Source organism: Gigantopelta aegis, chromosome 9, assembly GCF_016097555.1.
Source record: "Gigantopelta aegis isolate Gae_Host chromosome 9, Gae_host_genome, whole genome shotgun sequence".
Lineage (NCBI taxonomy): Eukaryota > Metazoa > Mollusca > Gastropoda > Neomphalida > Peltospiridae > Gigantopelta > Gigantopelta aegis.
The window spans coordinates 56,018,525-56,032,772 of NC_054707.1; the positions used below are offsets into that span (position 1 = coordinate 56,018,525).

At 32.4% G+C, this 14,248-nt stretch overlaps 1 protein-coding gene across 2 annotated transcripts in view; it reads left to right on the top strand.

Moving 5' to 3' along the window:
• LOC121381227 (ATP-binding cassette sub-family B member 6, mitochondrial-like) overlaps window positions 1-8,979 on the top strand; it is a 40,877-nt gene extending 31,898 nt beyond the window's left edge. For both annotated transcript variants that reach the window (XM_041510441.1, XM_041510442.1), the window contains exons 17-20: window positions 3,142-3,242; window positions 5,240-5,352; window positions 8,157-8,320; window positions 8,667-8,979. In XM_041510441.1, the coding sequence (XP_041366375.1) occupies window positions 3,142-3,242; window positions 5,240-5,352; window positions 8,157-8,320; window positions 8,667-8,799 (511 nt within the window). In that variant the 3' untranslated portion in view covers window positions 8,800-8,979. The remainder of the gene's footprint in view (window positions 1-3,141; window positions 3,243-5,239; window positions 5,353-8,156; window positions 8,321-8,666) is intronic.
• Window positions 8,980-14,248: the final 5,269 nt, after the last annotated feature.

Consider the following 14,248-nt stretch of genomic DNA (forward strand, 5'->3'; position numbering starts at 1 on the left):
GCAATTAAAGGTAGGAGAGTAATTTTTCGTAGTTGTTAACAATTTGGTTCAGACAATAACTACTAACTCTTTGATTACAATACAAGATACAGTGCTATTCAACAGTGATATTAGGTATGTCATGGAGCTACATGTATGTTATACCTAACTACTGACTCTTTGATTACAATACAAGATACAGTGCTATTCAACAGTGATATTAGGTATGTCATGGAGCTACATGTATGTTATACCTAACTACTGACTCTTTGATTACAATACAAGATACAGTGCTATTCAACAGTGATATTAGGTATGTCATGGAGCTACATGTATGTTATACCGAACTACCGACTCTTTGATTACAATACAAGATGCAGTGCTATTCAACAGTGATATTAGGTATGTCATGGAGCTACATGTATGTTATACCGAACTACCGACTCTTTGATTACAATACAAGATGCAGTGCTATTCAACAGTGATATTAGGTATGTCATGGAGCTACATGTATGTTATACCTAACTACCGACTCTTTGATTACAATACAAGATGCAGTGCTATTCAACAGTGATATTAGGTATGTCATGGAGCTACATGTATGTTATACCTAACTACCGACTCTTTGATTACAATACAAGATACAGTACTATTCAACAGTGATATTAGGTATGTCATGGAGCTACATGTATGTTATACCTAACTACTGACTCCTTGATTACAATACAAGATGCAGTGCTATTTAACAGTGATATTACATACCAGTATGTAGTTTTATTATATAACATTTAGTGAAATATCGTAAAATATCAGTGAAATAAAAGTGTTATCAGTCCATGACAATAACACATTTTAGAGTGAAAATTTCACTATTTCACTCTAAAATGTGTTATCGTCACTGTAGAAAGTGTTATCTTCACTGTAAGAAAGCCGGAACAATTTTGCTGCTGGCATTTTAAAAATAAAGGTAAATTGCCAAAAGTTATATATTAAATAGAAAATTTCATGTTTTTGTCAAATATGATTTTGATCTCAAAGAGTGAAGTTTGCAATCATATCACACTCATCGCACAAGCACGACTTGTGAGATATGATTGCAAACCGGCCTCAGTGGTATAGTGGTTAAACCATCAAACTTGAGGCTGGTAGGTAGTGGATTCAGATCCCAGAGTGATTTTAATGACTCGATGGGTAGGTGTAAGACCACTACACCAACTTCTCTCTCACTAACCACTACCAACTAACCCACTGTCATAGATAGGCAGCCCAGATAGCTGAGGTGTGTGCCCAGGACAGCATGCTTGAAGGTTAACTGGATTTATCCTATAACTTACCCATGATATCCATGTCATAAACCCATGTGATAATGTAGTTTATTACACACCAGTGTAAGATATTGCCATGTCATAACAATCACTCAATATGTCACTAGTGTAATATTGGTGTGACGTGAGTGTGATGTAGATCACTAGCTGACCCAATTTGAAGAAAAGTATCGTGTAGTAGATCTCGACATCTGCTTACTTCTGCATTGCGATTGTTTGCAGTTGGTTTGTAATAAACAAAATACTAAACGAGCTTGCCTGTCTTACCATTTTTATAAAATGAATGAACAGTGTTGGTATCTGACAGGCAAGCTTGTTTAGTATTCTATATGTATTAACCTGGTTAATAATGGTATGCAAATTTAATGGTATATGCAAATTTGCAAAATCTAGGTAATAATGTGTTGTTGTCAATGGGTCATTTGTTTACAAGCCAACAAGACCTGTATACCTGAGCGTAATGTTTTCATAAGATTTAGTTCAAATGTGTGACTTCAAACTAATTTGTGCTAATCATGATGTCATCATATTACTGATGGAGGCGACTTTAGTACTGCAATTTACTAAATATCGAATGAAAATCTTATTTTAAAAGTGTTATAGGATAAATAGAATTTGATACTTGTGTATTTTAATATGTAAAATAACAACCTTGTCTAGTTAATCGGTATTTGTCTCGGCAGAACCTCAACAAATAGACATAGACCTAACGTAAACTTGGTTGATATTTTCCATATTAAAAACCACTTGTGATGAATCCTCTATATAAGCACGAAAATAAATATAAAATTTAATGTAGTTGTTATGGTATTGAGCCAATTTTTAATAACTGTTTACTATCTTACACCGGTTTGGAGAATTTTTTTAAGTTTACTGTTAATGGTTGGAGATACATTTTATACAGAAAAGGTAGAGTTAGATATACTTTGTTTATTTCATGATAAAAATATTCTATACAGGAAAGTTAGAGCTAATTGTTGACTGTTTATATCTAGATGTAAAATATGAAGGGAAGTTCTCGCTAAATATTATCTAGGCCTAGTAATAGTTGATGGTTTTCTTAAGTTATGGTACAATTAGTAGACACCACATTCAATACGGAAAAGTTCTAGCTAGATGTCATCTTTTTATACGCCCATCTATGATGGGTCTTATTATGGTATGGTGTTGTCCATCCGTCCGTCCGTCCATCTGTTAACTTTTTCTTGTCCGGACCATATCTTCAATACAGGACCATCAAACCTCACATGTAGGAATAACTTCGGATGGAGGTGTGTCGCGTACTATTACTATGTCACTGTGACCTATTTTTCACGGTCGACTGCACATAACAATAAATCCTTTTTCAGATCATATCTTGCATACAGATGCATACAGGACTATCAAACCACATGTAGAAACAACTTGGGATGGTGGTTGGTCCAAAACAAACTGTTCATCCATCCCATTGCAAACATTTCACCAAATTAGAATTAAATCATACCCCTAACATATTTATTAATATCTATGGTTTTCCATCAAACTCCTGATGGACGTATCATGTACCTCACTGGTACTCGTTATTTCTAGATATAATATTCATTATGTGAATGTTTTAACTAGATATCATCTGTTTATTTCTTAATTAATATAATATTCAATATGTGAAAATTCTAACTAGATATGTTTATTTCTAGATAAATTATTCAATACGGGAATGTCTAACTAGATACCATCTATTTATTTCTAGATAAAATTATTAGATATGGGAAAATTCTAAACCAAATATCATGTTTATTTGTAGATATAATATTCGATATTGGAAAGTTCTAACTAGATCTCATCTGTTTATTTCTAGATATAATATTCGATATGGGAAAGTTCAGGCTAGTGATGCAGATGTTGAAGAGGCGGCCAGGTCAGCAGACATCCACAACAGAATCATCTCATTTCCAAAAGGTTTACACAGAAAGTTTTCTTACAATGCAGCTGAATTGGTCTTTTTGGCTTTTTATAGTTTAAATGATGATTTTTTTTTTTTTTTAAATTGCTCCAGAACCATGTAATTAAATGTCATGATTGAAACTGTGAAATTATTACTTAGTATACATTATATTATATATAGATTTGTATGTGTTTTTCTAGATGTGTGTGTGTTTTGTATAGATCTGTGTTGTGTTTTGTGTGTGTGTTTTGTATAGATCTCTGTCTGTGTGTCTTTGCTTGCAAGTACATTTTTAACAAAAGGAGGACACTGAAAATCCTTCATAACAAGAGCACATTTCAAAATAGTTGCAGCGGTATTTTACTGAGCGCTAAGTTAGGCTTGGCATATGGTCACCAGTGGAAAAATGTCTTAACAATATTCAAGACAGCAATCAATACTTTTATTTATCAGTACATTGTGTATTTGCTGTTACAAACCAGTTGATGTATTCCGAAACACAAGATCATAATGTGGATGTTGTATGCTTTTGAAAATATTTCTGTTTTTCCTCATTTCGACAGTGTCCAATGGCGAAAAGTGTGTTACATTTTAGCAGAAGCGAAAGTATAAAATTTTGAATTTATCTTTACTTTTAAGTTTAGGTGTCTAACGTTGATCCTCACAAACTACACAGGTCTTACATCAATGAAATAATAATAATAATTTGTTAATTTTAGTTTTTTTAATTCTTCTGTCATGACCGATGGAAGACATCCATAAATTACACAATTCCAAAAGATCAGCCACATGTTGGTATTGTTAAGGCATGCATATACAGGGATTTACCGGATGCACAAAACTTGCGTATAGGACGCACTAAAACTTAACTGGACCTGCAAAAATAGAGATACTGCGTCCCGTGGGACAAATAAAATATCTGACATTTTCAGTAACCCTGTCCACTATCAAAGATCGATCATTCTGTGTAACACACTATTTATTTTCTACCTATAAACTGCGTATTCAAATGGGGATTCCCCATATCGAAAACAAAAAGTTTTAATCTCTGGGAACACTGCGTCTTTATCCTTTGCTGCGCTTAATCGGGTAAAGTTGGTAATTTCCAGAAAGAGATCGCGGATGTGCGATCATTCGGAACTTCTCGTCAACAGGCCGAACACAATCGGAAATTCCCGGGCGAATAAAGCAAATTGGTTAAATGTTCTGATTTGCATTAACAAACAAGTAGCACGAATCATAAACAATGCATTGTATTGTGAGTGTCATTTAGCTTGCAGGAAATGGTTCAAATAATTATACAGATCAAAGTGAAATGTTGATTTTGAAAGAATAAACAATGAATACCGACATTGATTTCCCGAAAGGAAAAACAACAACACAGCTTGCTAAATTTACTTTAATGAAACATATAGTATACACGTGATTTGTTGTCTGCAGCTCTTTGTCATTTGTGTGGTTTTGGGACCCTTTGTTTTCAGGTTGGGACCCCCAGAAAAGAAAGAGGTGAGTCCAAGGGACCCCCATTTCAGAAAAACGAGGTAAATCCCTGCATATACCCGTTGTTCTATGATAATATTACAGACAACACATTCCATGTGTTAACCGGCCTCAGTGGCGTCGTGGTAGGCCATCGGTCTACAGGCTGGTAGGTACTGGGTTCGGATCCCAGTCGAGGCATGGGATTTTTAATCCAGATACCGACTCTAAACCCTGAGTGAGTGCTCCGCAAGGCTCAATGGGTAGGTGTAAACCACTTGCACCGACCAGTGATCCATAACTGGTTCAACAAAGGCCATGGTTTGTGCTATCCTGCCTGTGGGAAGCGCAAATAAAAGATCCCTTGCTGCTAATCGGAAGAGTAGCCCATATAGTGGCGACAGCGGGTTTCCTCTCAAAATCTGTGTGGTCCTTAACCATATCTCTGACGCCATATAACCATAAATAAAATGTGTTGAGTGCGTCGTTAAATAAAACATTTCTTTCTTTTCCATGTGTTACTTGTTTTCAGGATATGAAACATTGGTGGGAGAAAGAGGCTTGAAGCTGAGTGGTGGAGAAAAACAGCGCGTGGCCATTGCCAGGACGATACTTAAAGCTCCTGACATTGTGATGCTGGACGAGGTGAGATATTCCCATTTTTATATTATAACTTGCTGTTTGAAAATGTATCAAATGGGCAATTCCACGCTAAAGTGGACATGGAGTGAAAAAATCAAATCATGTTATTCCTGATATATTAAGAGTGTTTTTAATGTAAAATTGTCTGGAGAATCCAAATCTGATAAGTAAAATATTGTAAAATAAATGGATGTGTTAGACTTTAGCTATTTTATGAGGATACCGTCACACTAAAAATATAACACTTCCGTAATACACACTATGAATTTATGTACAGCAGCCATGTAATTGAAGGTAATATTCTTTTTATTAGTGTTATTGTTTTACCACTAACAAAGTACTACACTTCATAATCCACTTTAATGATTTAGGGGAAATTAGAAAACAGAATCAGTTTGTAATTCCGTTTCGGAAAACAAACAAAAAGTTAGATTGTATTATTCATATATATTTAATGAAGAAATCAACTCATATTCTCTGAGTATATGTTAATGAACATAATCAGACACATTTACTTTCAAATTCATACATTATTAGTAAAATTATATAGCTGTAAACATATGTAATTCCGTTACCATAGGTTTGTAATTCCGTTACCGTCTTTGGTATATAGTGTCAAGAAACACTTTAATATAAACCTACATAGTACTAAAATGCTACACTCTTATCCATATACACCAATACATCAAGTGATGTAACAATAGGAAGATATACAATTTAAAAAAAAAAAATCCATATGGTAATGGTACTAGTAGTGGCTCCAAATGCATTTGCGGAACACCCATAGCAAATATAAATGTCATCCATTGACAATATAGAAATTAAGGAAATCTGATACACTTTAACCAAACAGTACTACTTAAAAGCTTCATTATGATGAATAAACTTCTGCAAATCCATGACAAAATTCAAGTTATAATCGAAACCTACTAGAATTATATCAGGGCTCGAAATATGAAGCAAAATATGGCCTGCTATTATTATTTTTTTAAATAGCAGGCCAAAAGAAATATGGCCTGCTGTGAAACAAAAATGGCCTGCTGGAAATTAGACAGCACAACGTGAATGTAGGGTTTGGGACAGTGTGTGGAAACTTAAGACCTCTGATATGTAGTTTAGAGCATTATAAAATTAAAATGTAATAGAATTATGAGCTCGGCCTCAGCTAAATACGTACATCTGTTTTTTGAAACATGATGCAATTTTTAGTTAATTTTAGCAGGTGAATGTTTATTTCACTTGCAAGATTTAAAAATATCCTTCTTTTCACTTTTTACAGGCCACAATTTCAAGTTCTGTATAGATCTTTAAACATATATAGGGTCCAGAAAGTGGAAATGTAACATAACAAGCAAGCTTTAATTTTACTTTATCCAAAGGCATTTATTGACTGTACATGTATTTAATAATTTATATTTAAATGACAGGATATCCAGAAAATGGAAAGTATCATTCTAATTACCAACATTATGCTTTTAAATGTATATAATGAACAAAAAGAAAGTAACCGTTTTATATGTTAATGCTGTCTTTACAAGGAAATCTAATCTGAGTAAAATTCTTAAAATGGAAAGATGGCGTGTTTGATTGGCCAAAAAAGAAAATACTGGTGTTTTGAATGTTGTCATGTATGTTATCATAACCTCGGATAGATGAGGAATTTTATTATTAGGCATATCTTTCACTTACCGTAATACAATCTAGATGTTTGACGGTCAGTTTATATAATTTTAATTGGCCTGTGTTCCTCTGACCTGGTGTAATTCTCTTTGTTATTAACAATGTCACTGTTCAAGAATTGTTTTCAATTGCTGTCAACATTTTAAACATTTACTATGTAATATGTACACAGTTTAGTGCTAGTTTAAATCTCCACTCATATACATGTACGTATACAATTTAACGATATTGAAACTAGTTATCATTTGAAATATTGTATGAATGCTTAAAACAAGTATACTGAATTATTATTTAACTTATAAAATTATGCAACATATTTGCAAATCAAATTTAAAGTAAATAAATATTGTTTTTCAAAAGTAAATTCAGAGTGGTAATTCCGTTGCCAAACTGTAATTCCGTTACCGGCATTCAATGTTGTACAACAAAATTATGAAAAGATAATTTGTAATATAATTTCTATTTTGTTAATCACAAGTCATTAGGAGATCATTCCATCATGAAGATAAATAATTATTTCATCATACTTCACAGAGTTTGTAGATGTTTTGCGGTGCCCGTAAAAATGGTGTCCGTTTTTACGTAATTCCGTTACCAAACTTTAATTAAGTACTCGTGCACTACACCTTGCAGTAGGGAGTCTCACTTCTGCCCATGACAAGCGCTAGTGCAGTACTAGTGTATTACATAGTTACATCATTATGATAATTTTTCTTATGTGGACTAGCTGAGTTTAATGCCTGAAATATCTCTCCAACTCGTAAGTCCGTTACCGTGGACTTGCCCAAATACGCTTTTGCTTGTTAGATATGTTTTAAAACAACTTGGAAGATAAATGGTATTTTAACATTCACTCATGCAGTATTCTCTATTTAAGTTATTTTGAAATGATGTTGGAAAGTATTTAAAGCTGTATCCTACTATTTATAAAGCTGTTAGTCAATCATTAGTAGCTTTTTTTAATGTCTATTTTTTTTGTATTGGTAATCATCGAGATTTCACAGAAACATTCCATCACCATTTTTCTTCTAAATTCAGAGGTGATGGTCATTCAGTTACCTTTTTTCTACCTACTTCTTAAAACCTGCCCAGAACTTATCTTGACATGTTTATTTTATTACAAACAGGCAACATCTGCACTTGATACGAAAACTGAACGTAATATCCAGGATGCCCTGGCAAAAGTGTCTGAAAACAAAACGACCATCGTAGTGGCACACAGATTATCAACAGTCATCAATTCAGATCAAATTCTCGTTCTCAGTGAAGGAGAAATTGTGGAGCGTGGCACGTAAGTAAATAATTTGACGGATTTTTGTCTTTTCTTATGCAAGTAAAAACCCACTGCCTTATGTTGGCCCAATCCATGTTATGTGTGTTATGGTTCAGACTTACTTTTGATGAATGAGTGTGTTAATAATAATTTTATCAAAAGGGCTCTTGATATATATTTTTGGTAATAATCCTAACCCCCATCCCCCATCAAAATGCATAATCTATTTTATGTTTACATGTTGATGTTTTGTTTCAGTCATGAAGAATTGAAATAAAAAAAGGTGTTGATGTTGACATGTTTTGTTTCAGTCATGAAGAATTGAAATAAAAAAAGGTGTTGATGTTGACATGTTTTGTTTCAGTCATGAAGAACTAATTGAAAAAGATGGTGTGTATGCTGACATGTGGAGACAACAGCAGACAAAACGAGAAAATGAAGAAAATGACGACAATGCTGAAAATGCCTCCGTTAGTAGCGAGAAACCAGCCAGTTGATGAAAACCGACAGTTTCCTGGCCAGCATTAAGTCTTAACAGTTAACGGAAACAATAACAGGTTCCTGATGTGTAATAAACTGCTGATGGAAATAATGGAATTTCTAATTAGTTTTGAGAAAATGATCTGATGAAAACGGAGAAATGTCTAGTATTTTGAGTGAATAGAAAAATGAACTTTCTTGTGCATTTGAGGAGAGTTGATGGAAACACTGAAATTTTGTTGAGTGTTTTGAGTGAATGAACAAATGATGGAAATGACCATTTTCTTTTGACCAGGCATGGTATTGATAAAAATGGTTTTCATTACAAGTATTTTATTAAAGTGTTAATGTTTGACTAGTAGAATAAACCCGGTGTCTTAATGTAAAGCTGTAAGGGGCCATTTATAATTATCACTGTTATCACAAGTGTAAAACTACCATTTTATTTGATATCCTTCCCACTCCCCAAACATTGTACATCAAAAAGGTTGATTTTGTAAGGAATATTTTTAACATTTTGTTTAGTTTTAGGTGTACAAAGGAATTAATCCTCTCCATCCTAGCTTATGGTTTGTTTACTTGTGAATTTTTCTTTTTTTATTATTCCCATTTTTTATTGACATGATATCCACACACAGATGTATATAGTACATATGATAAAAAGATCCACATGAAAAAAACCGAAGTAGCTAAGGAGATATTTAGCTAAGATCAAATATGTGTGACTGACAATCAGACATACATGTATGAAAAATTCAAAAGGAGACTAAGGACATAATAAGTATCAAAAAAGAAGAGAAGAAATACGATCTAGGTTTTAAATATATTGTGACAAATTGACCAAAATTTGGTGAATTTATCATAGTTGCACGTGGAAAAAGCCACTGCTTTTGTAACATAATAGTACTCGGTCAACTCTTTTTGGATCCATTTCAAACTGGGTACATATGCATTAAAATGACTTTAAATATTACATGTTTTGTAATGAGTACAATGGCATTAATGGGATCATTATTTCTGGTTTTAAAGCCAAAAATTACATTTTCATTATTAAATTTAATATTGCTACCCGTTTTCACATAAATCCAGTTCTGAATATCATTCCAAATTGAGTTGACTAAAGTGCATTCCCAAAATAAATGGGTAATTGTACCAAGTTCTAAATTACAAAAATTACACTTCGGACAAGAAATATAACCAATTTTATATAAGAAGGTATTAACAGGAAGTATATTATGAATTATTTTAAACTGAAACCAGCGCAATTCACTACTATCGGTACAGCATAAAGGAATTATATTTATTTTATTTCTAATCAGAATCTGAAAAAGTACAATTAAAAATGTTTTTCCCATTTTACATTGTATGCCGATTTTGAGAATGACGAATTTAGTAAAGTATTATAGTAATGTTTACTTCCTCTGTTATATTTAACTTTCTAATATTATATGGCAATATAGGAAACGGCAGTTTATTTTTCAGGTCAACTTTACACAATTTAAAATATTGTTTTACCGCATTAATTACACCTTGATAAGTTAAAAAATTAGTATTGATATTAAAAACTAGTTTAAATTCATTATAAGTTAAAAATTTACCTCTATCGTTAACTAAATCATTAATACATTTTATCCCTCCCTCAAATCAATCTCTATAGAATATTGAATTTCCATTTATTTTTATGTCATTATTATTCCAGATATATTCTGACAGTATCTCTTCAAATACTAAGTTTGATTTGCATTTTTAAAGATATGTTCCCCATGCCGTTAATATTTCTTTCCAAAAATAATTATAAATATATTGACAGTGTTTTCCTATTTCTTCAGAGTCAAAATCCATTATATTAGCTAAACATTTATACTCGTGAATAATCAATCCCTTCCATTTAGAGTTGGTGATAACTAATCTTCTAATCCAAGCAATTACTTGTGAAAATGATGAAAAAGCCACCAGCCCTCTGTCCTGGTCTATCAACTATACTACTACATGTGTATATTACATAGTACACTAATCAAAGCTTCTGTGAGGGCTAGTGACTTTCTCAAACATTTGTCAAAAACTATAATGCCAGTAGTGAGCATTTTCATTTCTGTTCTGTTTTATACACAATGTAATAGTTTTTAATGACGATTCTTTTTTTATTTAACTGTATTGTTTGAACCTTAATTATTTAGATACAATAGTTATTGTAAATAATAACTTTTATAACACTGTATTGTTACAGTGGTAATGGAAATACATGTAGGTAAAAGTGTTCAGATGTATGCTCCATGTATTGTATTGTACAATGTTCTACATGAGTGCATGGTAAATTGAGTGACATGGGCTTGTAGGGATTGCTACAGGATTTGAGCAAGTATATCCATACAATATAATGTAATACAATACATTACCAACAAGCTGTGGAACAGTTACTATGGCATGTTTTGTTTTTCTTACTGGAATGGATATTTAATTTTATATTTTCATGTTTGTATTGGTACTAACCACAACATTATTAAAACAGAATTGAACCAAGTTGTAATTTAGTTCAAGGTAAGGCATGTTTTGGATGCAAGTCAAAAATATTTGGCGGAAGCTAACAAATACATTCCCCCGTTTATCTTTGGGTCATCTACATTTGCAAAGAAAATTGATCTTTACAAAATTACTTTCATCCTAGTTAATTTATGTTGCTTTGTTGATTCTGATAGCAAATGATAGTGTTTTTGAACTTCATGGACTAATTTTTAAAAATGTAATTATATATCATAATAACACAAAATATTTATTAATTATAAAATAATATATTTTATAAAAGTAAATATTGTTACAGTACCAAATTTATTTATTATTAATCTTGCAAAATGCCATAATTTTCTGTACATTAGGGTTAATGGTCAACATTTATGTAGTGTTGAATGTATAAGTGTAAGTCTTCATCTGAATGATTTGCTGGTAAATCCTCGTCAATGGGTGGCTAACCATGTCATCTGTCATTTTCAATTTATTATTCAACAAGTTTTGTTGTATATTAAAGGCCTGGGTATGTGCTTTCCTGTCTGTGGGAAAGTGCATATAAAAGATCCCTTGCTACTAATAGAAAAATGTAGTGGGTTTCCTCTTTAACTTAAGACTATTTGTCAGAATTACCCAATTTTTTACATCCAATAGATGATGATTAATAAATCAATGTGCTCTAGTGGTCTTGTTAAACAAAACAAACATTAACTCTAAAAATCTATCTTTGCTTTGAAATATACTCCAATCCCATCCCACTTTTCATACGCCTTTAATAATGAGTAAACCTGATTAATAAATCAGTGTGCTCTAGTGGTGTTGTTAAACAAAACAAACTTTAAACTTTTATTCTGTCAGAATACATTGCTATCACTAGTAGTATCAGATTTTTAAAGTTTAAATTACAAACTTGTGTGATAATGAAAATGTGTGACCTCATGGGCTAAAGCGCTGTTTCAGGTTATGTTGTACAAGTTCAGTCAGTTGTAGGTTAAAATCATCAACCTGAACGCACAAGTTCAAACTGTATTGTTCACAGCTGTAGATTTAAAAAAACACAGTCTTCTACTGTTTCAACAATAGTGTGATGTCATAGAGATGGATTAAAATTTAAGCAGTTCCATGACAAAATAAAAACCACAATATTTTAACCACTGACAAAATATAGAAATTTAATTTTACTGTGAAATCCATTATTTTTGGTTGCTTATATTTTGCTATAAAACACTTTTCGATGGGTACTCAAATATGGATTGAAAATGTACACATTGGATATATTTTATTTTGTACTCAAACTGAGTAACTCAACATAACTATTCATTCGTCGATTTGTTTTCATTGCAGTTATTATACATAAAATTTCCTTCATTTCAGATATTACACCTAATGCCTAAAATGTTTAGTTAATCAGATATCTATAACTTAATGTTTTTTGCATCATACAAAACTGATTATAATTAACTATAAAATATGGAGTGATTGTGTGTCAGGGCTAGCTCTGGCACTTGCCAAATTTGCCAATTGCGAATTTTGAAAGCAGTTGACAAATTTCATTTTAGTTTGGCAAAATAATTTCATGTAATAATTGACATTTTTTAGAAAATAACTGACAATTTCTGCAATTTTTGAAATTTAATAGACAATTTGGCGAATTGTTTTGCTCACCCACAGCTGTGTGCAGGGAACATTTTTGTTCAGTTCTGCAATTATAAAACAAGTAGTAGTTGCTAAATTAAATCAAATTTTAACTTGATAAACACTGCTGCCAATCAAACTTTTGAAAACAAAATGTTCCCTTGAATGTGTGTGTTGTGCATGGCTAAATTTTAATCTGTTAGAAACTTGTTTTATGTTTTGCTAAGATTGCATTTACTGGTTGCAATGAATAAATGGATGTTGTGACAGTCAAAATTTTTTGTTGTTGTTTATGACCGACATGTTATTTCTCGTTTGAGATTATCAAAATGGTTATCTGTATATGCTGAACATCATAATAATTTGCATAAAAGCCGGTGAGGTTGGTGTACGTTTTACTCGTTACGACCAGTTAGATGAATGACCTGCCCCAAGTTCAGCCAGGAAATGTTTTGCTATCATTTGCGAACTATTTAATTGGTTCCTGAAGTGGTAATTTGGTTTACTGTGTAGCATAAAAATCAGTAAAGTGAATGTTAGCGACAAGCGGTTGACTGAACTTATGCCTATTGTGACCTTTACTTGACTAATAAAACAATAAATTCTATTGTGACCTTTACTTGACTAATGAAACAATAAATCCATGGCGTGCTATAAAACAAAGTCGATACTCAATGTTCCTTATAATTTATATTTAATGAACCTGAAACCAGTACAAATAGCTACTATTAATAAATATTTATCCATTATCCATAGCGATCATCTTTGGTCGTTCTAATTTTCAGTTTTTTGTATTATTTTGACTGCAGTATGTTGTTAAATTACTGGGAAAGGAATATTTTTCATCATATGGCACCTCCACATATTGTTACCTGTGGCTGTTTGGTGTGCAACATGTTTATTCACTTGATCAATTGAAATAGAGAAAATCTCCTATCATACAGGCTAATGATGTTGAAAAAGCGACGAGGGATCTTTCATATGCACAGTCACTATTCCATAAACCTGACAGTACATATTACTTAGTGCCTTTGATGTACCAGCCACAGACACTGGTGGATGAGGGAAAATGAGTCCATCAAGAATGATATATCCTGTGACACATCATACCTCTGGTCGGCACTACCTTTGAGCTACCTCTCAACCCAAATTACTGTGAAGGCAACATTCAGCCATATCATGACAGACAATAAACTGACTTAAATAAGTGCCATTATCTAGAGCTAATGTTAACAACTAGCATAAGCAATTCTTTAAATGTGTGATTCCTCTACTGAAAGTGTGTTGTGGTGCTAATGATAAAACATAAAACTGGCATTGTGAATTTGA